Source organism: Staurois parvus, unplaced genomic scaffold, assembly GCF_062004578.1.
Source record: "Staurois parvus isolate SC_StPar_1 unplaced genomic scaffold, SC_StPar_1.0 ptg000342l, whole genome shotgun sequence".
NCBI classification, from domain to species: domain Eukaryota; kingdom Metazoa; phylum Chordata; class Amphibia; order Anura; family Ranidae; genus Staurois; species Staurois parvus.
The window spans coordinates 373,094-399,123 of NW_028318138.1; the positions used below are offsets into that span (position 1 = coordinate 373,094).

Genomic DNA, 26,030 nt, shown 5'->3' on the forward strand with positions numbered 1-26,030 from the left:
ATTGCGCGGTCATGCAAGATTGTACCCATATGAAATTTTTATCACAAATAGAGCTTTATTTTGGTGGTATTTAATCGCCACTGAACACTTTACTTTTTGCGCTATAAACAAAAAAATTGCAAAAAATGTAAAAAAAAATTTTTTCTTTGTTTCTATTATAAAATTTTTCAAACAGGTAATTTTTCTCCTTCACTGATGTGCGTTGATGAGACAGCACTGATGGGCACTGATAGGCGGCACTGATAGGTGGCACTGATAGGCAGCACTAATAAGGTGGCACGGATAGGCGGCACTGATAGGTGGCACTGATGATGGGTACTGATAGACAGCACTGATAGATGGCACTGACTGGCATCACTGCTGGACACTGACTGGCGTAACTGATGGGCACTGACTGGCACAACTGCTGGGCACTGACTGGTGGCACTGACTGGCAGCACTGCATTGATGGGCACTGGTGGGTGGCACTGGTGGGCACAGGGGGGTGGGCACAAGTGGGATGCACTGCTGGGCACAGGTAGGTGGCACTTATGGGCACATGTAGGTGACACTGCTGGGCACAGGTGGGTGCACTGCTGGGTGGCACTGCTGGGCACTGGTGGGTGGCACCGCTGGGCACTGGTAGACAGCACTGCTGGGCACAGGTGGGCGGAACTGGTGGGTGGCACTGCTGGGCACCGATCATCAGGGCACTGATGATCGGTGCCGATCCCTGCTCTGACAACTGCCAGGTCTCGGGAGTACTTTCCTCGTTCTCTGACAGCATGAGGAAAGTGCAGCCGAGAACCGGCAATTGCATTTCCCGGTGATCAGCGTGTCATTGGACACAGCTGATCACGTGGTAAAAGGCCGCTGTGATTGGCCTTTTACCACATCACGTGATCAGCTGTATCCGTAGGACACAGCGATCATGGAGATCACCAGGTGCGGGCCCCCGGGGGCGCGCAGGTGAACGCGTTCTGGGAGGACGTCATATGTTGCCCTCCCAGAACTAGCCGGCCGCAGTGTAGCCGTCATTCGGTTATCTGCGATTGGCAAGAAGTTAAATAGCTACAGGAAGGGTGGAACCAGCATGCATGTGGGAACAGAACAGAGCAGACAGAGGGGTTGATTTACTAAAGGCAAACAGATTGTGCACTTTGCAAGAGCAGTTGCTCCAGAGCTTAGTAAATGGGCAGAAGCTCTGCTGACTTCCATCAGCCAATCCTGTGCAAGTAAAAATGCAGTTTTTTTTTTTAATTTTCCTTGCACGTGATTGGGTATTCATTGCAAAGTGAAGCTTTATTTCATTTACTAAGCTCTGGAGCAATTTCACTTGCAAAGTGCACAGTCTACTTGACTTTAGTAAATCAACCACCGAGTGAGGAGCAGGAGACATACAACACATAACAGGGAGGTAATTGAACAGGTAGCAGTAGCAAAGCATTGATCCCGATCAGCCATCAGTAAAAGCTTCTAAATTCTATATTTTCTGCTTTGATTCCAGTCATTGTCTTGTAGTACTAAATGCTTTATTTGCTTTTCAGTCTCAAAGAATTTTTCAGATTTCAAGATGCTTATGTAGACCGAACACCCAGCATGCAAGGCGGATATCAAGCTGCCGGCATATGTGTGTCACTGGCCTTTGCGTTTGTGGGAGGAACTCTAGTAGGTAGGTACTTGCTTCCAATACTAACATTTACAAATTTCAGTGTTACTGAATGTGCTGTCTAAATGTGGTGTGTCAGGTCTGCACAGTCTGGGTATAGACCCTCGTACATTTCTGAGTCCTCATGCACACGGGACGTTTTTACAGCGGCTGCTTTTGGCTTTTGACGTTTTTTTCTACAGCCAGTAAACCCCCCAGCAGGTTATCCTATGTGTCCGTACGCATATAGCCTGGAATCAACGTTTTTTAGCAGGGATGTTTTTTGGCTGGAAAAAAACCCAGGACTAGTGGGTTTCTAGAGGAGTTTTTTAGCTGTAAAAACACTCTAACGCTGAAAAACATGGTAAATCACGGCAAACCAGCGTTTTTGGACTTTTTTTACCAAAAACAATATTTTTTTTTTTGGTAAAAAAAAATCTGAAGAACGCAAACGCCAGAAAACGCAGCTAAATGCTAATACAAAAACACTAAAAAAAATGCTGAAAAACTCATATTTTTAACATGACTTTACACAGCTAATGTTACCAGCGTTATTAAAACCCCCCGTGTGCATGGAGCCTAATGGCTACCTTGAGCAGTACTTAGCAGGGGCGGACTGACACCTCATGGGCCCCTGGGCAATAGGGGATCATGGGGCCCCTGTGTCATTGCCCAAACTCAAAAAATCCTATGAAAAAGGTACCAGGGGCATCTCATGGGGCCCCCTACTGACCCCGGGACCTCGGGCAGTGCCCGAGTTTCCAAATGGTCAGTCCGCCCCTGGTACTTAGCAAAGTCTGGCAATCATATCACTGATAACAGAGACCTCTTGATGAGTCTATCCTAAAACTAGTCATTGAAACATTCCAGTTCAAAGCATCTCTGACAGGACCCAGGCTCAGGTAGTTAACCACTTCCCGTCCATAGAACGTCCTATGATGTCATCGGGTTGAAGTGGTTATGCTGGGATGATGCCCCACGGACCAAAGATTTTCAGAGAGCTATGATAGGTTTTGAGATAAAAATATTGAGCTAAAATACAGAGATATAAAAATACCGAGGTAAAAATACAGAGATAAAAATACAAAGGTAAAAATTCAGAGATAAAAATACCAAGGTAAAACTACAGACGTAAAAATACTGAGGTAAAAATACAGAGATAAAAATACAGAGATAAAAATACAGAGATATAAATACTGAAGTAAAAATACAGGGATAAAAATACTGAGATAAATATACAGAGATAAAAATACAGAGATAAAAATACAGAGGTAAAAATACAGAGATAAAAATACAGAGATAAAAATACCAAGGTAAAAATACCAAGCTAAAAATACAGGGATAAAAATACAGAGATAAAAATACAGCTCTTTGGAAAAAAAAGTTTTATTAAAAAATTGTTTAATACATTTTTTATTAAACAAACTATGAAATGTACAGTATATGTTTTGTGATGAAGCGCTCAACTTATATAGTGTATACAAACCCTTTTTTACATCAATAATATTTTGAAAAATACAAAATAAGTGCTTGATTCCCTCTTAAATTCTATAAATTATACAAAATCATTTAGAAATAACTGGTGCAAATTCACACTCCTATTTATGCCCCCTAGTGGTCAAAGACCGTGAAAAATCTAATACAAATGATAACACTTTATCTGTGCAAAGTGATAAGTGTATCCAATTACATGAACTAAATCAAATAAACAGTCCAAAAACTTGTGATGCCACACTGATCCTGAAGAAGCCACGTGATCGTGGCGCAACGCGTCGATGCATTTCCGGTTAAGGGGTGACGTACTTCCGGTTCCGGGTTCGGACGCCATTTTGGTACACCTTAGTACACCCATAGCACATGGGAAACTGCTTCTTTCTGCTGGATGACATGTGAGTGTTCATTTGCTTTGGAAATTTTAAGTGCATTAAAACAGTGTTGCACTGTGGAGGTTTGTCTTTGTTTCTACATATACGTCCTGTGTTTATGAGTCCATACTGTGAGGAAAGTGATCTGAGAGGAATTCATTGCTTGGAGGGGGATCTTAATTGAGTCGGTGGAGTCAGTGGAGCATGAAAATCTGGCTGAGATATTATATATTTAAGGCTTTGTGACCCGCAAGGGTCGAATGTGGAAGGTGAGGAGGCATTTTGGCTATATCCAGGGGAGTCACATCAGAGTGTCACAAAGAGCACGTTTGCAGCATGGAGTGAAGTTATAATCACTGTGTATTGAACACTTATTATTTGCACAGTGTGGCATCACAAGTTTTTGGACTGTTTACTTGATTTAGTTCATGTAATTGGATACACTTATCACTTTGCACAGATAAAGTGTTATCATTTGAATTAGATTTTTCACGGTCTTTGACCACTAGGGGGCATAAATAGGAGTGTGAATTTGCACCAGTTATTTATAAATGATTTTGTATAGTTTATAGTATTTAAGAGGGAATCAAGCACTTATTTTGTATTTTTCACAATATTATTGATGTAAAAAAGGGGTTGTATACACTATATAAGTTGAGCGCTTCATCACAAAACATATAAATTTTATTTGCACATATCCTAAGGTATAGGGAAAAGGTGATAGCAGCTGACTTTAAGTTAAAGGTTCTGTGGAGCGCAGGGGGATTCTTTCTATAAACTATGAAATGTGTTTGATAAATGATGCAGATGAAGATAACAACCACTTGAAACTAAACAGACCTCCACTTAGGCTGAGGTACCAGGAGACGCGCTTCCTTCACACATGCTTGTCTATGAGTCTCCATTACATGTATGTCAATCAAAGGAGAGAGGGTGTGGTGACAACTTTTTTTTGCTTGTGTCAGGTTTTTTCCTGTAGCAAAGCGAGGAGGATTACAGATGACAGGCTGCCAGATTGTGCACCAATGAGTTGCACTGCTTTGCTGAGTTAGCAAAAATGTTCAGTTTAATTTTTGTAATCTAAGTTTACGACCACATTAAAAAAGATAAATAATAAAATAAAAATTTTAAAGTGCCCCAACCCCCTCCCCCTGCGCTCACGTGCAAATGTGAACGCACACGTAGGTCCCGCACGCATGTTTGAACGCACGACACATGTGAGGTATTACCAGGAACGTAGGAGCGAGAGCCATAATTCTAGTAGACCTCCTGTATGACTCTAAACTATTAACCTATAAAAGCTTTTAAAGCGCTACCTTTGGATAATTTAATGTACCATAGTTAGTTGCCATTCCATGGGCATGTACAATTTTAAAGCATGACATGTTTCTACTTGCTTGATGTGACATCAGCTTTTATATTTTACCAAAAAAATGGGTATTATATTGTGTCTGTGTGCAATGAAATTCATAAAAGTGTATATTTTCCCCAAAACTTTCATTTGAGAAACTGCTGCGCAAATACCATGTGACAAAATATCGCAGCACCCACCATTTTATTCTCTAGGGCCTCTGCTTAAAAAAAAATGTAAAATGTTTGTGGGTTGTAAGTAGTTTTCTAGCAAAAGAATTATGTAAAAATTGGTCCGGTAGGCAAGTGGTTAAACGTAACATTAAAATTTCTCTCAAGCCAACAGACTGCTAATAGGATTGTAAACCTCCGTTAGCAGAGGCTTTATGACATATCATAAACATTTTAGTAGATCAGGGAAAAGCCTTCCACATTCCTGTTTGTAACTGCCAGGAACAAAATCTACACCTAATTCTTAAAGCTTGCTATGATAACATTACATTAACCTCTTGGCGCTGGCCGAACGCAAATGTGTGGCCTCCCAGCGTCTGGGCCTAGACGCCGAGTGGCTGCACATTTGCGTTCCATTAAAAAAAGCATATGTGCTGAGAGTACGCGCCCTGCGCGCTCCTAGCACACATGTCCATTACTCACGGAAAGGTCCCGATCTCCTCTTTCGATCGGGACCTTTCCCAATCATGTGACCGGGGTCACATGACCCTAAACCCTGCCTCGCCTCCTGGCTTCTGAAACCCTTAAAGGGCCGGGAGGCGCCAGCGCCAAGGGGTTAACAACAAGCATCCACTCAAATGTATAAGCGAATTACCATCATTTTACAAATACCTGTATGCTTCAAGCAGGGCCGGTGCTAGACCATTTGGTGCCCTAGGCAAGACTAGCTACTTGCGCCCCTCCCCCCCCCAAAAAAAAAAAAAATTTAAAAAGAATAAAAATTTTTAAAAACTGTAGAAGATATTAAGTCAACAAAACATGAACTTGCTGAATTTCTTTTAATTTGCAAAAATAAGTGCCATAAGATGCCACCAGCGCTAATATTAAAGACAAAATATATATTAAGCAATATAAATTAGCTGTATTAACCAAATAGAGAAACAAAAAAAAGACAGAGTTCCAAAACTCCACAGTGATCAGCAGCCGCCAGCTGGCTTGCAGTGCATGACTGAGTCTGAGAGGAACACTAGAAGGAACGGCAGCTCTGCTGCTACACTGGCCCCAGACACCAAATTGTCATGTGTGTGGACAGGCTGTGAGAAAATTGTGCAGAGTAAATATACCATCATTCCCTGTCTATGAGGAGAGGTGCACTCTGCAGAGAAATGAAGAATTCATACAAGAGGTCCATAGGCCACACAGAGAGAGTGCCAGCCTGTGCTGTGCCTAGGCACCCCTAGGTGGTAGTGTGCCCTAGGTGGATGCCTAGTTTGCCTAGTGGAAGCACCGGCCCTGGTTACAAGAGGCAGATTAGACACATTCTCTCTCCAAAGGAGAATTGGCATCCAATCCTTATCATATTTGATGCCTGCTAAATCAGGATTACAAGCTGGGTAATAAATATTCTATTGCGCTATGTTTCTTTTCATTAAATGATATGTAAAAATTGTTATGTTGATTATAGAAATGCTCTGAATAAGAACTTAACGAAAATATGGGGATTAATTTACAAAAGGCAAATAGGCTGTTCACTTTGCAAGGCATTTTCCCCAGAGCTTAGTGAATGTTGTACCTATCTCTATGAGTAAGTCCCATCAGGACACAATGCAAGGGGGGGGTGTGATTTAGGGTGGGGACTCTGTCTGCAAGCCTGTTGCATTGAATAAATCCTACAGGGTGACATTGATAGAGTGTGGCTTCATTTTCTGCCTTGCTTGCCACTAGCACAACCATCCGTTGTCATACAAGTCCCAACCACCGTCAAGGACCATAGTGAAGGCCAGTAACTAGCCGATCCTTCACCTTGGCATGATCACCCTGCTAGTTGGAGCATCTTTGGCCATTCTAGTTAGTCTGCCTAGATAATAAAGGACAGGCTCTGTTCACAAATGTCTGGCACAGACAGGGGCGGACTGACCATTTGGAAACTCAGGCACTGCCCGAGGGCCCGGGATCAGTAGAGGGCCCCATGAGATGCCCCTGGTACCTTTTTCATAGGTTTTGAGTTTTGAGTTTGGGCAAGGACACAGGGGCCCCATGATCCCCAATTGCCCGAGGGCCCCATGAGTTGCCTGGGCACAGATCAATTCCCTACTGCAGTCTCTTTGTTGTGCTCTGATCGCTGGTGGAGAGGAGACTAAGGAAATCCCAGCCTGCAGTAGACCCATAACTTCATCTCAGCTTAGGCAAAGTCACAAAACTGGAGGTCAAATACCACTTTTGAATGACTAAAGAAACTTTTACTTTGGTGATGTATGTTGTGACATGTCAGAACGCATATAGGTGTCCGTTTATGACACACAGAATAGCTACGATTCAGAGGATCACACCTATTCTCTGGTCATTCACAGTTTATGACACCCAGGAGATCATGTCAGCCCTTCACTGGAGATCGGTGTTTTCCCTCCAGATTCTCCAGCCCAGAGCTGGAGAATCAGAGGGACCGCAAACTAAGCAGAGATAATTTACCTCTGTTTAGTAAACTGATCTTTTACTGTAATCTCGCGAGATTATAGTAAAATCAGCCGTTTCCAGCGTTTGTAGACCGTTCTCCCTTCGTTCGGAGAACTGCTTCATAAACGGCATTCACAGGAGAATTGTGTTCTCCGAGAATGCCAGAGAACTGAGCAGCGATCTATTACTGCTGGTTCATAAATGGACACCATAATCACAATTATAAAATGACTAAAGGATCCACTTTAGTGCGCTACAAGCCTAAAATGCCTGTATGGCTCTTTCACACTACCGATGCTCTGAGAAGTGATCAACATTCGGATGGATCTTCAGAGAGCATTTGACAGGTGGTGAGGTGGTTTTACCTTTTCACCACCTGATTTAACCCCTTGATCTTTGCATATGGTTGTGGGATGCTTGCAGAGCAACCCTATTCACTTGAATGGGCTGCATCCAATGGAAGCAATGGGGGATATAAGAATTGCTGCAGCCACGAAGCAAAGAATTGCACAGCATGTGTACTCCCCCAGCCACGGCCTCTTCAGTCAAAGGGGTTAAGGGACGGGGGGCAGTAAAAGCATGGCTCAGCTGCTGAATTTTACTGCACCCCAAAACCTCACGCGTGAATAACCCCTAAAATTCCGTTGACTTTACATCAAATGAAGTATTCATGGCCACAGCCTCTCAGTGCCTTATCTTTGTTTTTTAGGATTATTCCTGAAATTGCCGTTTTGGGGGGATCCTTCAGATGAAAACTGTTTTTACGATGGTGTCTACTGGGAGGTAAGAAAACAGCCATTGTATTATTTTTATTATTATTATTATAATACAGGATTTATATAGTGCCAACAGTTTGCGCAGCGCTGTACAATATAAGGGAGACAGTACAATTGCAATACATTATTATTATTATATATTATTATTATTATTATACAGGATTTATATAGCGCCAACAGTTTGCTCAGCGCTTGCAATATAACGGGAGACAATACAGCAACAATACAGTTCAACACAAGAGGGATAGGAGGGCCTGATCCTAGGAGCTTACAATCTAGGAGGGAGGGGCTAATGGTACAAAGGTAGTAACTGTGGGGGATGGACTGGTTGGAGGAGTAGAGGATTCTGGTATTAGCTGAGGGCAGGATAGGCTTCCCTGAAGAGATAGGTTTTCAGAGATCGCCTAAAAGTGAGCAGAGTAGGCGATAGTCTGATAAATTGGGGTAGAGAGATCCAGAGGATGAAGGAGGCTCTGGAGAAGTCCTGGAGATGAGCATGGGAGGAGGAGACGAGGGAGCTAGAGAGCAGGAGGTCGTGGGAGGAGCGGAGAGGACGGTTTGGGTGATATTTGGAGACAAGATCGGTGATGTAATTTGGGGCAGAGTTATAAATGGCTTTATTTGTTATTGTTAATGTTTTGAATCCGTTTATCTGTTGGCAATGGGAAGCCAGTCGAGGGATTGGCAGAGGGGGGTGGCAGATACAGAACGGTTAGTAAGGTTCATTTCAGAACAGAAGGAATATGAGGGCCCTGCTCATGGAACTTACAATCTAAAGGATTGTATGAGGATGAAACATTCCAAACAAATATGAACAGTGCTAACTTCTAAAGTGATAATATACCGTACACTGTGAATGAATAATGTGCTGTTACTAGATGTGTTCATGTGATCTCATACACATTAAAAAGCACATACAACCGTGCAAACAATTAGCGAATATCGTGCAACCGGTGCTACAATAAATTGGTCATTCAGAATAACAGGGTGAAAAAAAGTGCATCCAAAAAAAGCTCATATTCCTCTTAAAGTGGTTCTAAAGCCTAAAGATTTTTTTCACCTAAATGCATTCTATGTATTAGGATAACAAAAAAGATGGAGAAGGCGTCACTGAGTGCAGACCGTTATCACTTTATTACAAACAATACTGTGAATTTGCACTCACGTTGTGCAAATTTCGGATGAGGCGTATGCTCCGAGACGTCATCGTGTCACTTCCGGTGACACGGTTACGTTGTACGCTGCCTTCCACCGCACACTACAGCGGCTTTCCGGTTCCACTCCATCTGTCAGCCGGCCCCTGGACCCAGTAATTGGTTGCCCTGACCCTCAGCAGATGCCAATCGCTCCCGGAGGATTTTATTGGACTCCAGATGTGCCTGTATTTATTCATCACAATGTGAGTGCAAATTCACAGTATTGCTTGTAATAAAATATTAACGGTCTGCACTCAGTGGCACCTTCTCCATCTTTTTTTCACATGTGACTTTGGAGACTCGCTTCTGCTCTACTCTGAAGGCTGCCTTGAAGTACTAACCGTCCGGGTGACCCCGTGAATCTTCTCCTGGACATAGCAGTCTTTTTTTACCCTCCCCCCTTCACTTTCTCCTTACCCTCCACCCATAGTGGGGATATGGACCTGACAGTGGACATCTAACTTCTGTGTAACAGAATCCCCCCTGCCTTTCTAGTGCAGCAATTAAGGGGTTAAAGCAAGCAGTAAAGAGGTGATGCAGTGCCTCCTCACTGCCTGCCAAATGCTCTCTGAAGAGCGATCCCCACATGGACCTCTCTTTAGAAAGCCATGCTAGTGTGAATGAGCCCTAAGGGCCAGTTCACACTACAAAAATGCATTCCGGATACGTTTTTGCTTACAGTTCACACCACACGCAGTTCCGGTGCAGTTTTGATGCAGTTTGCTATGTTCCAGTATGGTTCAGTGTAGAAAAAATGCAGCATGTTCTACTTTTTTTTCTGCACCAGAAACTGACTGGAACTGACTGCACTAGTGTGAACTAGGGCCATTGGAATATATGGAAAACACTGTGCATTCATTTTTGATGCAGAAAAAGGTGCACTGAACTGCTAGTGTGAACTAGCCCTAAGGGCTATAGAAACGCAGTCCAGATGCATTCCAGATGCTTTTCTGCATGTGCGTTTTTGATGCATTCCGGTGCTTTTTTATGCGTTTTTGACGCGTTCCAGTACGTTTTTTAGGCATTCCAGTTCATTTTTCCCCTCTCTTTTTCTTCAATGTAAATAGGGGCATGTGCGTTCCAATGCATTTTTGCTGCATTTCAGTGTGTTCCAGTGCGTTTTTGATGCGTTTGACCGCGTTACAGTACAGTTCTATGCATAAAAATGCAGCATGTTCTACTTTTTTTTTTCTGCAACCGAAACGCACTGGAACTGCAAGCACTGATGTGAACTTTGACATTGACAACCATATAACCTACTTTCTGTGCATTTTGGATGCAGAAAAAAAGCAACTGAAACCCATGTAGTGTGAACTGGCCCTAAGAGAACAAAAAAAAAAACACCAAAAAGTGTCATACACAGCCATTCAATCCTTTATAAAAGCCTCCTCATTTATTGATTAGTAAGGTAATAGTGAACTAACATTTATAGGTAAAGTTGATTCAGGGAATATCCGATTGCTTCTCGGGGGATCAGGAAGGAATTTTTTCCCCTGCAGGAGCAAATTGGATCGTGCTTTGCTGGGTTTTTGCCTTCCTCTGGATCAACTGTGGGTGTAGGATTATAACTTGTTTTTTTTAATGGTTGAACTGGATGGACTTTTGTCTTTTTTCAGCCAGACTAACTATGTAACTACAGGCATGCCTCGATTTACGAACACATCGGTTAACATAATTTTCGTTTTATGAATGAAAATCCATTGAAAATAATGGCTTGGTTTTACGAATTTTTTTCGCAAGTTGAACAGATTAATTGGTTTTCAATGCATTTACAAATTTTTTTTTAATCATGTCCCTGTACAGTATTTATGCCTTTAAAGTGCACTTTATAAAGAGCTTCGAACAGATAAGACTTTTTTTTAAACTTTTTTCTGACCTCCGGAACGGATTCATTGGTTTTCAATGCATTTCCGAATTAATTTTTAATCATGTCCCTGTACAGTATTTTATTCTTTTAAAGTGAACCTTATAAAGAGTTTTGAACAGATAAAACTTTTTTTGACTTTTTTCTGACCTCCAGAACGGATTAATTGGTTTTCAGTGCATTTACAAATTCATTTTTAATCATGTTCCTGTACAGTATTTATGCCTTTAAAGTGCACTTTATAAAGAGTTTTGAACAGATAAGACTTTTTCGGACTTTTTTCTAATCTCCGGAACGGATTAATTAGTTTTCAGTGCATTTAAGAATTAATTTTTAATCATGTCCCTGCACAGTATTTATGCCTTTAAAGTGCACATTATAAAGAGTTTTGAACAAATAAAGACTTTTTTTTTACTTTTTTCTGACCTCCGGAACGGATTAATTAGTTTTAATGCATTCCTATGGGAAACCATTGGTTTGCAAATTTTTTGCAATATGAAAAGTCCTTAAGAACGAATTAAATTTGTAAACCGAGATACTCCTGTATGTAACTTCCATGCAAGTAGGAAAAAAAAATACAAATCTTCTCTTTGCCGCTAGATGGCAGTACAGCATAAATGACACATAATACCACCAAGAAATAAAATGCAATGACCTGACCACTTATTGAGCCTGAGCAGTAACACTTGGCATGCAAACATCGCTAACATAAATGCCAAATATGGCAACAAGTTTGATAAACTTCATTCATTTTAGTTTCCCTGTATATGCTGAATTATTGTTCAAAAGGATTGCTGCACAAACAGTTTCTTTAGAACGCAAAAATTCCACAAAACATTGTTAGTAGAATTCCATAGCATAACAGTTTTGGGCTAACATGGTCATGCCCGTCCTCAGATCTGAAAACAATCAAATCACAAGTCACGTATAACTATTTAAATATATCTTATAACATTTGGAATCAGTTAATTAATTTTACAAATGAATCAAGATGATATCATGACAACATATTCAATTCATCAAATGGCAAGGAAGTGGTTAGAGTCATAGGCACAATCCCCGACTTCACTTCATATACATCCCAGTGCAAACCTATTATAAAAACAAACATAAATATGTGAACTATGATATTGACAACTACATAACCGACTTGCTGTGCGTTTTGGATGCAGAAAAAAAGCAACTGAAATGCATGTAGTGTGAACCATAAAAATAACCACTGGGGTATTAAGGTATAAATAATTACAAACAACTTTTCAACATCATATAAACATTTCAAGAGACAGTCATTTACACAAATCTGCTTAAACTTTGTGATTTGTAATAGTACTGTTTGGACTTTGAAGAAGGGGACATACCCCGAAAGCTTGTCCTCAAAATTGTATGTTAGTGCAAATAAAAAAAGTATCACGGACAGTACTCAATTGTTTCTGACACAAATACATATAAATCCAAGCTGTAAAAAATGAGACTCTTTGAACATAAAAATAATTAGTACAATCTCCAATAATTTCAATAAATACTTGATTGTAGACAAGTTGACACAATTACCACTTACAAGGCATTTGGTTGAACAATGTCATGCAGTTTCATAATTAAAATTTATTGTTATAGAATGGACAAAAATAGAAGGGGTGGGAATCGTGAATTGGTTCTAAGAAAAAGTGAGGTACAGTGGATAGATTACTGAGATACCTTACAGCCTAGGGGACTGAATTCTGATTTGGATTTATATTTATTTGTGTAAATGATTGTCTCTTTACATTTTTGTATGATGTTGTATAAGTGTTTGTAATAACACACTATAACCAATTAATACAAAGGCAATTTTTGCATATTGTAAGATCTATTATGTCACATTTGACCTTGAATATGTATATTCCTTATAAGAAAATAAAAGAAACTCGCCCCATCACTGGTTTTAGTGAGAGGAATAGTGCCTCATTGTTGGTGTCAGTGGGAGAAAATCCTCTTCTTTAGTACCAGTGGGAGGAATAGTGCCCTATCATTGGTATCAGTGGGAGGAATAGTGCCCTATCATTGGTATCGGCGGGAGGAATAGTGCCCTATCATTGGTATCAGTGGGAGGAATAGTGCCCCGTCATTGGTGTCAGTGGGAGGAATAGTGCCCCATCAATGGTATCAGTGGGAGGAATAGTGTCCCATCATTGGTGTCAGTGGGAGGAATAGTGCCCCATCATTGGTATCAGAGGGAGGAATTATGCCCCATCATTGGTATCAGTGGAAGGAATAGTGCCCCATCATTGGTATCGGTGGAAGGAATAGTGTCCCATCATTGGTATCAGCGGGAGGAATAGTGCCCCATCATTGGTATCGGTGGAAGGAATAGTGCCCCATCATTGGTATCAGCGGGAGGAATAGTGCCCCATCATTGGTATCAGTGGGAGGAATAGTGCCCCATCATTGGTATCAGCGGGAGGAATAGTGCCCCATCATTGGTATCGGCGGGAGGAATAGTGCCCCATCATTGGTATCAGCGGGAGAAATAGTGCCCCATCATTGGTATCAGTGGGAGGAATAGTGCCCCATCATTGGTATCAGTGGGAGGAATAGTGCCCCATCATTGGTATCAGTGGGAGGAATAGTGCCCCATCAATGGTATCAGTGAGAGGAATAGTGTCCCATCATTGGTGTCAGTGGGAGGAATAGTGCCCCATCATTGGTATCAGAGGGAGGAATAATGCCCCATCATTGGTATCAGTGGGAGGAATAGTGCCCCACCATTGGTGTCAGTGGGAGGAATAGTGTCCCACCATTGGTGTCAGTGGGAGGAATAGTGTCCCACCATTGGTGTCAGTGGGAGGAATAGTGTTTCATCATTGGTATCAGTGGGAGGAATAGTGCCCCATCATTGGTATCGGTGGGAGGAATAGTGTCTCATCATTGGTATCGTTGGGAGGAATAGTGCCCCATCATTGGTGTCCGTGAGAGGAATAGTGCCCCATCATTGGTGTCAGTGGGAGGAATAGTGCCCCATCATTGGTGTCAGTGGGAGGAATAGTGCCCCATCATTGGTGTCAGTGAGAGGAATAGTGCCCCATCATTGGTGTCAGTGGGAGGAATAGTGCCCCATCATTGGTGTGAGTGGGAGGAATAGTGCTCCATCATTGGTGTCAGTGGGAGGAATAGTGTCCCATCATTGGTGTCAGTGGGAGGAATAGTGCCCCATCATTGGTGTCAGTGGGAGGAATAGTGTCCCATCATTGGTATCAGTGGGAGGAATAGTGCCCCATCATTGGTGTCAGGGAGAGGAATAGTGTCCCATCATTGGTATCAGTGGGAGGAATAGTGCCCCATCATTGGTGTCAGGGAGAGGAATAGTGCCCCATCATTGGTATCAGTGGAATGAATAGTGTCCCATCATTGGTATCAGTGGGAGGAATAGTGCCCCATCATTGGTGTCAGGGAGAGGAATAGTGTCCCATCATTGGTATCAGTGGGAGGAATAGTGCCCCATCATTGGTGTCAGGGAGAGGAATAGTGCCCCATCATTGGTATCAGTGGAATGAATAGTGTCCCATCATTGGTATCAGTGGGAGGAATAGTGCCCCATCATTGGTGTCAGTGGGAGGAATAGTGCCCCATCATTGGTGTCAGTGGGAGGAATAGTGCCCCATCATTGGTATCAGTGGAATGAATAGTGTTCCATCATTGGTATCAGTGGGAGGAATAGTGCCCCATCATTGGTGTCAGTGGGAGGAATAGTGCCCCATCATTATATACAAAAAATAGTGAAGCGCTTAATAAATAAACATATAAAACTACATATATTAAGGTGCCATCAGTGAATAAAGTGCTAAACGTTAATATTCCTTGTAAACGCTGGAATATTATCAACCAATATTAATTAGAAGTAGTATTAAACCAACCAAACTGAATTCCTAATTTATCAGTGATAAACACAACAGTGACAAATGATGATATAACTCCACAGAGGTATCCTTATCCTCCTTCACTATTTAAATAAAAAGTGCAATAATTGAAGTGAATAAGTGTATACAAAAAACCTTTTTTTTAAAAATGCATATACAAATCATATATATATGTATAAAGCATACATCATATATATATAAATAAATAAATAAATAAATAAAGTCCATGCAAGTGTAACTTGTGATAGAACAGTGATCTCCACTTCTAGTGCTCAAACACAAATCCTCAAATGGCAGCAGTGCCTAGTGCCCCATCATTGGTATCAGTGGAATGAATAGTGTCCCATCATTGGTATCAGTGGGAGGAATAGTGCCCCATCATTGGTATCAGTGGGAGGAATAGTGCCCCATCATTGGTATCAGGGGAAGAAATGGTTGAAAAATCTAGTGAGATGTGGATCCACAGTAACAGTGTCTTCATTCAGCCTTCTGTCTTCAAAAATCTTATGAAAATAGACAGAGGTAGACTTTTTTTTTATATGTCCTGAAAAATGTACTGGCTCTCTTTAATTTCCTACACATATGGATATAGTATCTGCCTCTTCAATAACTGGTGATGGCCATGTAGATGAATTCCTTTTTCTTGCTTTCCAGCTTCCTGGAGGGGATGATCCTGAGTATGCAGAGCCTGCCAAAGACTACATCACCCATCTACCTGAACCTATGAAGGAAATTGATAAACACGTAGACTAGAACAAAGCCTAGATCACTGAGTCCTGGCAACAAAGCCTGTGCTCACCGTTGTGTTATTGTGTTTGATGTTTTTTGTAATTTTGTACTGTGTGTGTCTTGATTGACCTTTTTCTTAGAAACTTAAATAGATGCCTTATTTGATCAAAGGAAATCAAATCAAATGTAAATACTGTGCACTAAAAAAATGATTGTTGTAAATATTAATACAGCGAAAAACTGATGATTGTTTAGTTTGCTCTTGGGCAAAGGTCTCCAAACTTTCTAAACATAGATCCAGATTACTGTCCTTGAGAATTTACGGGGGCTGGACTATGGCCATTGGGAGTGGAAAATGCTCTGGCATCAGTGGAAGTAAACCAAGCCTCACCATTGGTTGAGTGGAAGGAATAGTTTCCCATCAGTGGTTGTAGATGAAGGAATAGTGCCCCATTGTTGTATTAGAAGGAGGAATAATGCCCCACCGTTGGTCTCATCGGTAGGAATAGTGCCCCATCATTGGTATTGCCCATCATGGGTGTCAGTCGGAGGATTAGTGGTCCATCATTGGTTTCAGTTGGAGGAATAGTGCCCCATCATTGGTTCTAGTTGGTGGTGTAGTGCCCCATTGTTGTTATTAGTGGGAAAAATAGTACCCCATCATTGGTTTCAGTGAGAGGAATAGTGCCCCCTTGTTGGTATGAGTGGGATGAATAGTGCCCCATCATTGGTATCAGTGGGAGGAATAGTGCCCCATCATTGGTATCAGTGGGAGGAATCGTGCCCCATCATTGGTGTCAGTGGGAGGAATATTGCCCCATCATTGGATTCAGTGGGAGGAATAGTGCCCCATCATTGGTATGAGTGGGAGGAATAGTGCCCCATCATTGGTATGAGTGGGAGGAATAGTGCCCCATCATTGGTTCTAGTTGGTGGTGTAGTGCCCCATTGTTGTTATTAGTGGGAAAATAGTACCCCATCATTGGTTTCAGTGAGAGGAATAGTGCCCCCTTGTTGGTATGAGTGGGATGAATAGTGCCCCATCATTGGTATCAGTGGGAGGAATAGTGCCCCATCATTGGTGTCAGTGGGAGGAATAATGCCCCATCATTGGATTCAGTGGGAGGAATAGTGCCCCATCATTGGTATGAGTGGGAGGAATAGTGCCCCATCATTGGTATGAGTGGGAGGAATAGTGCCCCATCATTGGTATGAGTGGGAGTATTAGTGCCCCATCATTGGTATTAGTGGGAGGAATAGTGCCCCATCATTGGATTCAGTGGGAGGAATAGTGCCTATTGTTGGTATTAGTGATAGCAATAGTGCCAGATCATTGGTGTCAGTGGGAGGCATAGTACCTCATCAATGGTGTCAGTGGGAGGCATAGTGCCCCAAGGGCCAGATAAAGGAAGCAAATGGCTGCATCTGGCCCCCAGTCCACAGTTTGGAGACCAATACTCCAGGGCGTGGTCTTATTAGAAAGAGGAGAAAAGCTGCTATTTACTGAGAAGTAATGCTGATCTATCTGTCCATGTGCTTTCTTCCATTCTGTATTGCCTCCAACACTTGTCTGCCTGCACAACAAAAAGAAAACTCCCACAAACACAATCAAAGGGTCATACACTGTGGTTGGTGGATTGCATTGACTGTTTTTGTGAAACTGCTAGAATTTTCTGTATCTAAATCTCACCATACACATTACAATCTGACTGTACTGTAAGTCCTCCAATACGAAGACCAACCTAAATAACCCAATCAATTCCTCAATCAGGCAGGCTCTTGCACTACATAGCTGTTGGCGGATCTAATGGAAATCACACATAACATACTTGTACATTATGGCTGGCTTACTTTTTGATCTGCTCTGATCCAGATTCACACTTATGGTCACAGCTTCATCTACTGCCACTGCCACCCTCTCCATCACATCATCCAGATTCGGCACCTTCCTTCTTTGAACATTAAAGCCTAACTCTGGGTTTCATTTATCTTTAAATAGTTTGTTTGGACCAAGCTAGTCCAAACTATTTCCTTCACTAACAGCGGTGTATAAAATGTATGTAGCATCCAGGGCCTGGCAAGGGGTGGGCAGGAGGGGAAGCTGCCCTGGGCCCAATGTTTTTTTGCAGGGATGGGTTCCCTCTATTAAAAGGTCACAGGATTAGTGACAGTGATGTCTGCCCAGCACTGGGAGCAGCGAGGAGAGAGCCAGGAGGAGGGGATCCTCTAAGTTTACATATTATGAACGGAGGGCATAGTTTGGCATCTTTTCCCTGGCCACTGGATAACCTTGTCCCGGCACTGGTAGCATCACCTACATACAGTATACAGCACTGTTTTCGCCAGTGGTACAGGAACTTCCTATCCCATTCCTGGAACAAAATCAAGTCAGGCTGAGTGCTGCTCAGCCATTCACAGGAGGCTTTGTATTTTATGAATGGGTGAAGTGGAGAAGCGGGTGGATGCTGCCACGCTGTCCACCTCAGCCAATCCGAGGAAGCCTTGTATTCATTCATAAAAATAAAGTTGCCTGAGAATGACTGAGCAGCCATCACCCTGACTTGATTTTGTTCCAGGAACAGGACAGGAAATCTCCCACTGCTGCTAGAGCACAGAACTGTATACTATATGTAGCGTAGGCTATATACAATTTGTACAATGCTGTGCACAATACAATGCTAGTGGGTGCAGAGTGAAGGAAATGGTTCTTTTGGAGCAGCTGGGTTCAAATAACCTATTTAACCAGTTCCACACCACCCTATAGCAGAAATACTGTTACAAGGCGGCACAGGTGCACAAAATAATGTATATATACGTGATTTTGCAGTTGCAGGCGTGCCCTACCCAGGCCGCCATTCATGGCCTCGGCTGTCAATCAGCGGGTCCTGCCCGGTGATTCCCCGCAGGCACCCGGCGATCTCCAAAGATTTCTGATGGGGGAGAGACCTGTATGTAAACAATACAGATCTCTCCCCTGTCAGCTCCTGCACACTACTTTGTATGGCTCTAAATAGCAGAGCCATAAAAAGCAGTGTGCTTACAGTGAAACAGACACAAAGCCCACATAGTAAAACAGCACACAGTTAACTCTTTGATCGCCCCAGATGTTAACTCCTTCCTGCCCAGTGTCATTAGTACAGTGTCAGTGCTTTTTATTAGCACTGACCACTGTATTGGTGTCACTGGGGATGTCAGTGACACCAAGTCAGTTCCCCCCAGTGTCAGAATGCCCGCTGCAGTCCCACTATAAGTCGCTGATCGTCACCATTACTAGTAAAAATAAATAAATTCCAGTATATATACCGCCGTTTGTAAATGCTATAACTTTCATGTAAACCAATTCATTTACATGTATTAGGATTTTTTTTTTAGCAAAGACATGGAGCAGAATACATTTTGGCCTAAATTTATTTTTACTGGACAAAAATATAGGTTTTTTTTTCAAAATTGTCAGTCTTTTTTTATGTATAGCACAAAAAATAAAAAAACAGGCAATCAAATACCACCGAATGAAAACTCCATTTGTGGGAAAAAAAGGACGTAAATGTAATTTGGGTGCAGCGTTGCATAACCGCGCAATTGTCAGTTAGAGTAACGAGGCGCCATAGCACAAAAAATGGCCTGGTCAGGAAGGGGGTAAATCCTCAGGAGGGCGAGTGGTTAAAAGTAAATGAAACCTGGAGTTAGACTTTAAGCAGCCAGTGGAGATGTAACTCCTGGGCATGTATGCTGGAGTTCCATTATCCTGCCGCCCGATTCCATTCTGGACATCTAGATCGAGTTGGCAAGGAGTGTGCACTGCACTGCACATGCACCGCTAGCACCACAGATAGTGTGCACAGGAGACGTCTCTTCTACCATAAAGCCTCACCTCCAGCAATTATCTGAGAGTTTAGTTCTACTATAAGATATATACGAGTCTGAGTCTAAGAAAACACTTGTGAAGTCCAGTACACCCGTTGTAATAGACACCAGAAAAAGGGATCTGCCATCTTTTGCCATCTTCAGAGCTGCCAACATTTGCCGAAAAAACTACTTTTTTCCCAGGAAGAACTTTTTTGCTGTTTATCTAACAAGCCATTGTAGGCAGAAAATGGACTTCAATTAGGCATGGGACATTCATTTTGAAAAGTCTTCATTCTACAAGAGAAATATTGTTAACCTATTGTACATTTTTATTTTTCTATACTGTACATAGGGGAAGACTTTTCATAATAAAGACAGGAACACAGTCAACAAAGTGTGAATAATTAGTAAATTGTTAATGTGTTAGCAAAAATGTCATGTCTGTAATTAAAGTGCAGCAACCCAGCAAATCTTGTAGAGAATACAGTGATAAACTCCAATTGCACTGAAAACACATTTGGCAATAAAATATTTAGAAAACATCATTGGACACTGGCCTTTCTGTTCTGCTGAGTACCGTGACATCTGTTGTAGCTCCTTGTAGGCAGGTGCAACCCCTTTTCTCTGCTGCAGGTGGCGCTCGAACTGCAGTGGTACTGCAGAGAGAGGGGAATTTAGAAGGAACTTACTCCTCTATGGTTTCCTAGGTCTCTGGGAGAAGATCCGGTTAGATGTCACTGTCCCATGAGACTCTGACGGCCATCTTGTGTCAGGCAGAGTCTATTTAAGATCCTGGTTCCCAGGCTTGGCACACATTTTTGCGAGTGGACAGGCTTGGCACACATTTTTGCGAGTGGACAGGGTAGGGACAGGATACCTGTCTGTCAGGGAAAGTGAATAGCGGTAGGGAAAGGTTTCAGATGAGTCGGGATAGGACATGATATCCCAGAGTCCTCCCAGTTGGACAAGGCCGCATTCCACTGTCTGAGACAGACTCCGTGAATGCATCAGCTCCACTTTACATTGCCATGCAGAACTGTGAGTTTTCCCAGTCAGGTGTCTGAAGAAGTTGAAGGGGGGGAGTGAAGATGGAGATGAAAGATGGTTGTGGTTGAAATCAGGGGCAAAATGGTGGATGGGGGGGGATAAAGGGGTATATGTGTGGTATTTGCTCCTAGAAGTTGGGCATTTGAAAGTAATATGTTATTTGCTCAGTGCAGATAGGTAGCTGAAAACAGTTCTCCAGCTTGGTGGTGGGGACACAGAAAAGGCCAAAGTTCTCCACTTTCACCAGTACACCACACAGCGCCAATAATCCTCCTCTCTACCATGTATACCCCTCCCACACACAGTGCCCCCCAATTTACTCCACCCATGACTACCAGCCCTCAGAATACTGAGCTAAACAGTGGGAAAGAATGATATTCTATATACCCGGCCTGCTATGCAGTGTTGAAGTCAGACACTTACAGTTGCAAGAAAAAGTATGTGAACCCCTTGGGATTACGTGGAGTTTTGCATGAATTGGGCATAAAATGTGCTCTGAACGTCATCTAAGTCACAACAATAGAAGAACACAGTCTGCTGAACATAATACTACACAAACATTAGATGTTGCCATGGTTTAATTGCACATAACATGTAAACATTCACAGTGCAGGGAGGAAAAAGTATGTGAACCTTTGGACTTAATAACTGTTTGACCCTCCTTTGGCAGCAATAACCTCAACCAAACGTTTCCTGTAGTTGCAGATCAGACCTGCACAACGATCTGGAGTAATTCTGGACCACTCCTCTTCACAAAACTGTTTCAGTGTAGCAATATTCTTGGGATGTCTGGTGTGAATCGCTCTCTTAAGGTCATGCCACAGCATTTCAATCGGGTTGAGGTCAGGACTCTGACTGGGCCACTCCAGAAGGCGTATTCTGTGCTGTTGCAGCCATTGTTTTGTTGAATTACTTGTATGCTTTGGGTCATTGTCCTGTTGCATTACCCATCCTCAGCGGAGCTTCAGTTGGTGGACAGATGGTCGTACGTTTTCCTGCAAAATGTCTTGATAAACTCTGGAATTCATTTTTCCATCAATGACAACAATCCGTCCAGGCCCTGAGGCAGCAAAGCAGCCCCAAACCATGATGCTCCCTCCGCCATGTTTTACAGTGGGGATGAGGCTTTGATGTTGGTGTGCTGTGCCTTTTTTTCTCCACACATAATGTTGTGTGTTCTTCACAAACAACTCAATCTTGGTTTCATCTGTCCACAGTATATTTTGCCAGTAGTGCTGTGGAACATCCAGGTGCTCTTTTGCAAACTTCAAACGTGCTGCAATATTCTTTTTGGACAGCAATGGCTTCCTCCGTGGTGTCCTCCCATGTACTCCATTCTTGTTTAATGTTTTCCTTATTGTAGATGTGTCAACAAAAATGTTAGCATGTGCCAGAGATTTCTGTAGGTCTTTAGCTGACACTCTGGGATTCTTCTTTACCTCATGCAGCATTCTGCATTGTGCTCTTGCAGGCATTTTTACAGGATGACCACGCCTAGGGAGAGTAGTAACAGTGCTAAACTTTCTCCATTTGTAGACAGTCTGTCTTACCGTGGACACATGAACATCAAGGCTTTTGGAGATACTTTTGTAACCCTTTCCAGCTTCATGCAAGTCAACAATTCTTGATCGTAGGTCTTCTGAGAGCTCTTTTCTGCGAGGCATGGTTCACATCAGACAGTGCTTCTTGAAACCAGTAAACCCGAAACAGGTGTGTTTTAAGGGCAGGACAGCTGTCAGCAACACATCCAATATCATCACACTGATTGGAGTCAAGGTTTGCTCACTCCTGGCTCCAATTAGCTCTGGGGAAGTCATTAAGCTAGGGCCTCACATACTTTTTCCTCCCTGCACTGTGAATGTTTACATGTTATGTGCAATTAAACCATGGCAACATCTAATGTTTGTGTAGTATTATGTTCAGCAGACTATGATCTTCTGTTGTTGTGACTTAGATGATGTTCAGAGCACATTTTATGCCCAATTCATGCAAAACTCTACATAATCCCAAGGGGTTCACATACTTTTTCTTGCAACTGTATCACTGGGCACACAGTGACCCCACACAGCAGCATGAGTAGCACTGTCAGCAGCACCCGTTCCCTACACTGTGCACACTGCAGATGAATGGATTCAGGAAACACAGAGTGTGCATAGCCTCTGAGTGTCTTCTGACACCCATCCACTTTTACACATTTCAGGCCAATTGGCCACCTAAAACCCCACACTACATGCTAATTGGCCTCCCACAACCCAACTCCAAAACACTAAGGGTCCATGCACATTGGGTGTTTAGCCCTGGTGCATGAGACTCTGGGGTTTAGGTGGGGGCACAGGTGCAATTTCCAGCCTCACTGCCTGCGGACAATCAAACTCTATGAGAACCTGAAAACTGCTGTGGCTGGATGGTGCACCTAGCAGAACTTATGTTTAAGGCAATATGCCCCAATGGACACATACTTGGAACACAAACAGTCTACGTTTCAATAATTTGTCCCTGGTTGCATACTATCCTAAATGTAATTACAGCCAGGTGCACCATCCAGTGCCATCCAGCTGCTAGCTGGATAGTGTACCTGTCCCTTCTACCTACATCTATACCCTGGAGCCTGGTGCACTGGGGCTAAATGCCCAGCATGTATGTGGGCGGGTGCAGTGTGGTGTGGCAGCAGTGATTACAGAGTCTGAAACTTGTATTGGAGAGAAAATTCAACGTTACAAACAGCCCAGGGGGAAGCCACCTGACTGGGAGCACTCACAGTATGTCTGGATAGGTCTTGAGTGTGCTGATGCCATATGTCCCTCTGGGTTGAAAGCCACACAGCTCTTCTTGGGTTTCACCAACTTCTATCGCCAGTTCATTCCTGACTATTATTCGCTGGTGGCCTCAATCACTTTTTTGACTCGAAAGGGTTCCAACGCCAGAACCTGGCCTCCTGAGGCAGTCGATGCATTCTACAAACTAAAATCCACCTTTCTCTCTGCATCGATTCTCATACGTCTGAACATTTTTCAGCCTTTTTTCTTGAAGGTAGATGCTTCATCTTTGGGAGTGGGGGCCGTCCAATATCTCCAGTCCACCTGGTGTTTGAACCCCAGACAAGCACGATAGGCCCTCTTCTTTGCCAGATTTAATTTCGACATTACCTTCCGGCCCGGTTCCAAAAATGCCAGTGCAGATGCCTTATCCAGATGATTTGGCAGTGCTGGCTTTGAGTGTCATGTTGAAACGGAGCCTATCATTTCGGCCAATCGTATTCTGGCCACCACTCATCTTCAGCCTAAATGCATCCCACCCGGAAAGACCTTTGTGGTCCCCGCCCTTCATTCCAAGCTACTCAAATGGGTACACGACTCTAAACTTTCTGGACATCCTGGGGTGCAACGCACCTGTGCCTTCCTGCAGCGTCATTACTGGTGGTCATCACTACGGAAGGATGTTGAAGAATATGTCCAGGCCTGCTCCATTTGTGTGCAGTCTAAGTCCTCCACGTCTGCTCCAGCAGGTCTCTTTTTACCTCTATATACTATAGGAAGTTATTAAGAGGTTGTTAATTAAGTTATCGTGTCACCCAATGTTTGGTTTCCATTCAGTAGCCAAAAAAGGCATTCAAAAAAAGGGGGTTTGTGAAAAGAGATTCACAGAAAAGCGGCTACATTATGAACAGACCGTGACACTCAGAAAATTTTCCAAAAATTATGCTTTATTACACAGATATAAATATGACATATGGGCATTCGCCCTGGTTTACCATCACCTCAGTATGAGACAATAACACACAGACCTAAAACCATATAAAATGACATCAAGACCGGTCTAAATGTATGTGCAACAGAGAAAGTGACTGCAAGAGTCTAATATCTCTGTAGTACAAACACATAGGTAAACACTTCCCAAAAGAGGTGTATCCAAAAATTATACCATAGGTATACCATAATATTGAATAATGAATTTACACCAATATCATAATGGTGAATCCCGAACAGGGAATCCAAAAATTATACTATGGATATACGTATATCACATGTATGAAATGCAGTAAGCACAATAAGCGTGAAGAGGGGAACAGTAAGCCTCAGGCCTGTTTGGAAAAAGACATAAATGTCAAATATATGATGCAATACATTCCTGTGCCGGCACACGTGGTTGGGGCCCGTTCATCTGTAATGTGAACAGCTGTGTCATAAAGCTCTTGAATGGAAATAAGCCCCATTTATTCCCAGGATGGGAGAAAAGGTGCAGATTGCAGCACTCTGCTTGAAATGGTATCTTCACCACTGTATGTGGACTACACACCACCCTTTGTAGGAAAAGCAAGACATATCCCAAGGAATCTTCTGCCTGTTGAACTATATGCGGTATGTCCTGTATCCTACACAAAGCACCATAATGTCCCCATCCTGTAGTGAAACAAATAATGTGGGAAGTCACTGACAGAGCTTGCACTCAATAAGATATGTAGGTCATATTGATCACAGAGGACCGTATATCTAATGTCCTGTAACAATCCACTCACCACCTGTGCCGTGGATAAAGGGAATGAAAGAGATGTCCTTCATGGATATTGCCAAACACGGCCACAGAGGCCCAGGAACCACCGCTGACATCCGCCGATATACCGCGGGTTCCAGCCCCCTCTCAGCGCCTGTGCTGCTCACGCTTGCCTCATGGCATGTGAAGATGGCTTCCTCCTTATGGGTCAGCGTGCGTTCCACCTAGTGCGCATGACCGGAAGTGACGTATCTGACCTATGACGTCAACGCGTTTCGCCGATGGGCGTATCTCACTCAGCTTCGTCAGGACCAGGATCTTTTTACCTCTACCTGTTTCAGATGAACCTTGGCGTTGCATTTCCATGGACTTTATTTCTGAACTACCTCCTTCAGCTGGTTCCACTGTTATCTGGGTGGTTGTGGATAGGTTTTCAAAAATGTGCCACCTAACTCCACTTCCGGGACTTCCTTCGGCCTTCACACATTGTTTGCCTTCACACATTGTTTCCGATAGAGGTGTTCAAATTACAGCTTCTGGAGGGCTCTAGCCACGTCCTTCGGAGTCGAGTAGGACTTCTCCTCGGCCTTTCATCCGCAGTCTAATGGCCAAACCGAAAGCGTCAACCAGAACTTGGAACGCTATATTCGTGCCTTCATTTCGGCCGATCAGGATGATTGGGTAGACCTTCTACCATGGGCAGAGTTTTCCCTTAATAACC

The 26,030-nt window shown here is 42.9% G+C and overlaps 1 protein-coding gene across 1 annotated transcript in view; it reads left to right on the forward strand.

The window, feature by feature from the left end:
- RHCG (Rh family C glycoprotein) overlaps positions 1-20,313 on the forward strand; it is a 181,573-nt gene extending 161,260 nt beyond the window's left edge. The window contains exons 8-10 of the mRNA XM_089684293.1: positions 1,527-1,651; positions 8,177-8,250; positions 15,851-20,313. Coding sequence (XP_089540419.1) covers positions 1,527-1,651; positions 8,177-8,250; positions 15,851-15,949 — 298 coding nt within the window. The 3' untranslated portion in view covers positions 15,950-20,313. The remainder of the gene's footprint in view (positions 1-1,526; positions 1,652-8,176; positions 8,251-15,850) is intronic.
- The last annotated feature ends 5,717 nt before the right edge of the window (positions 20,314-26,030 follow it).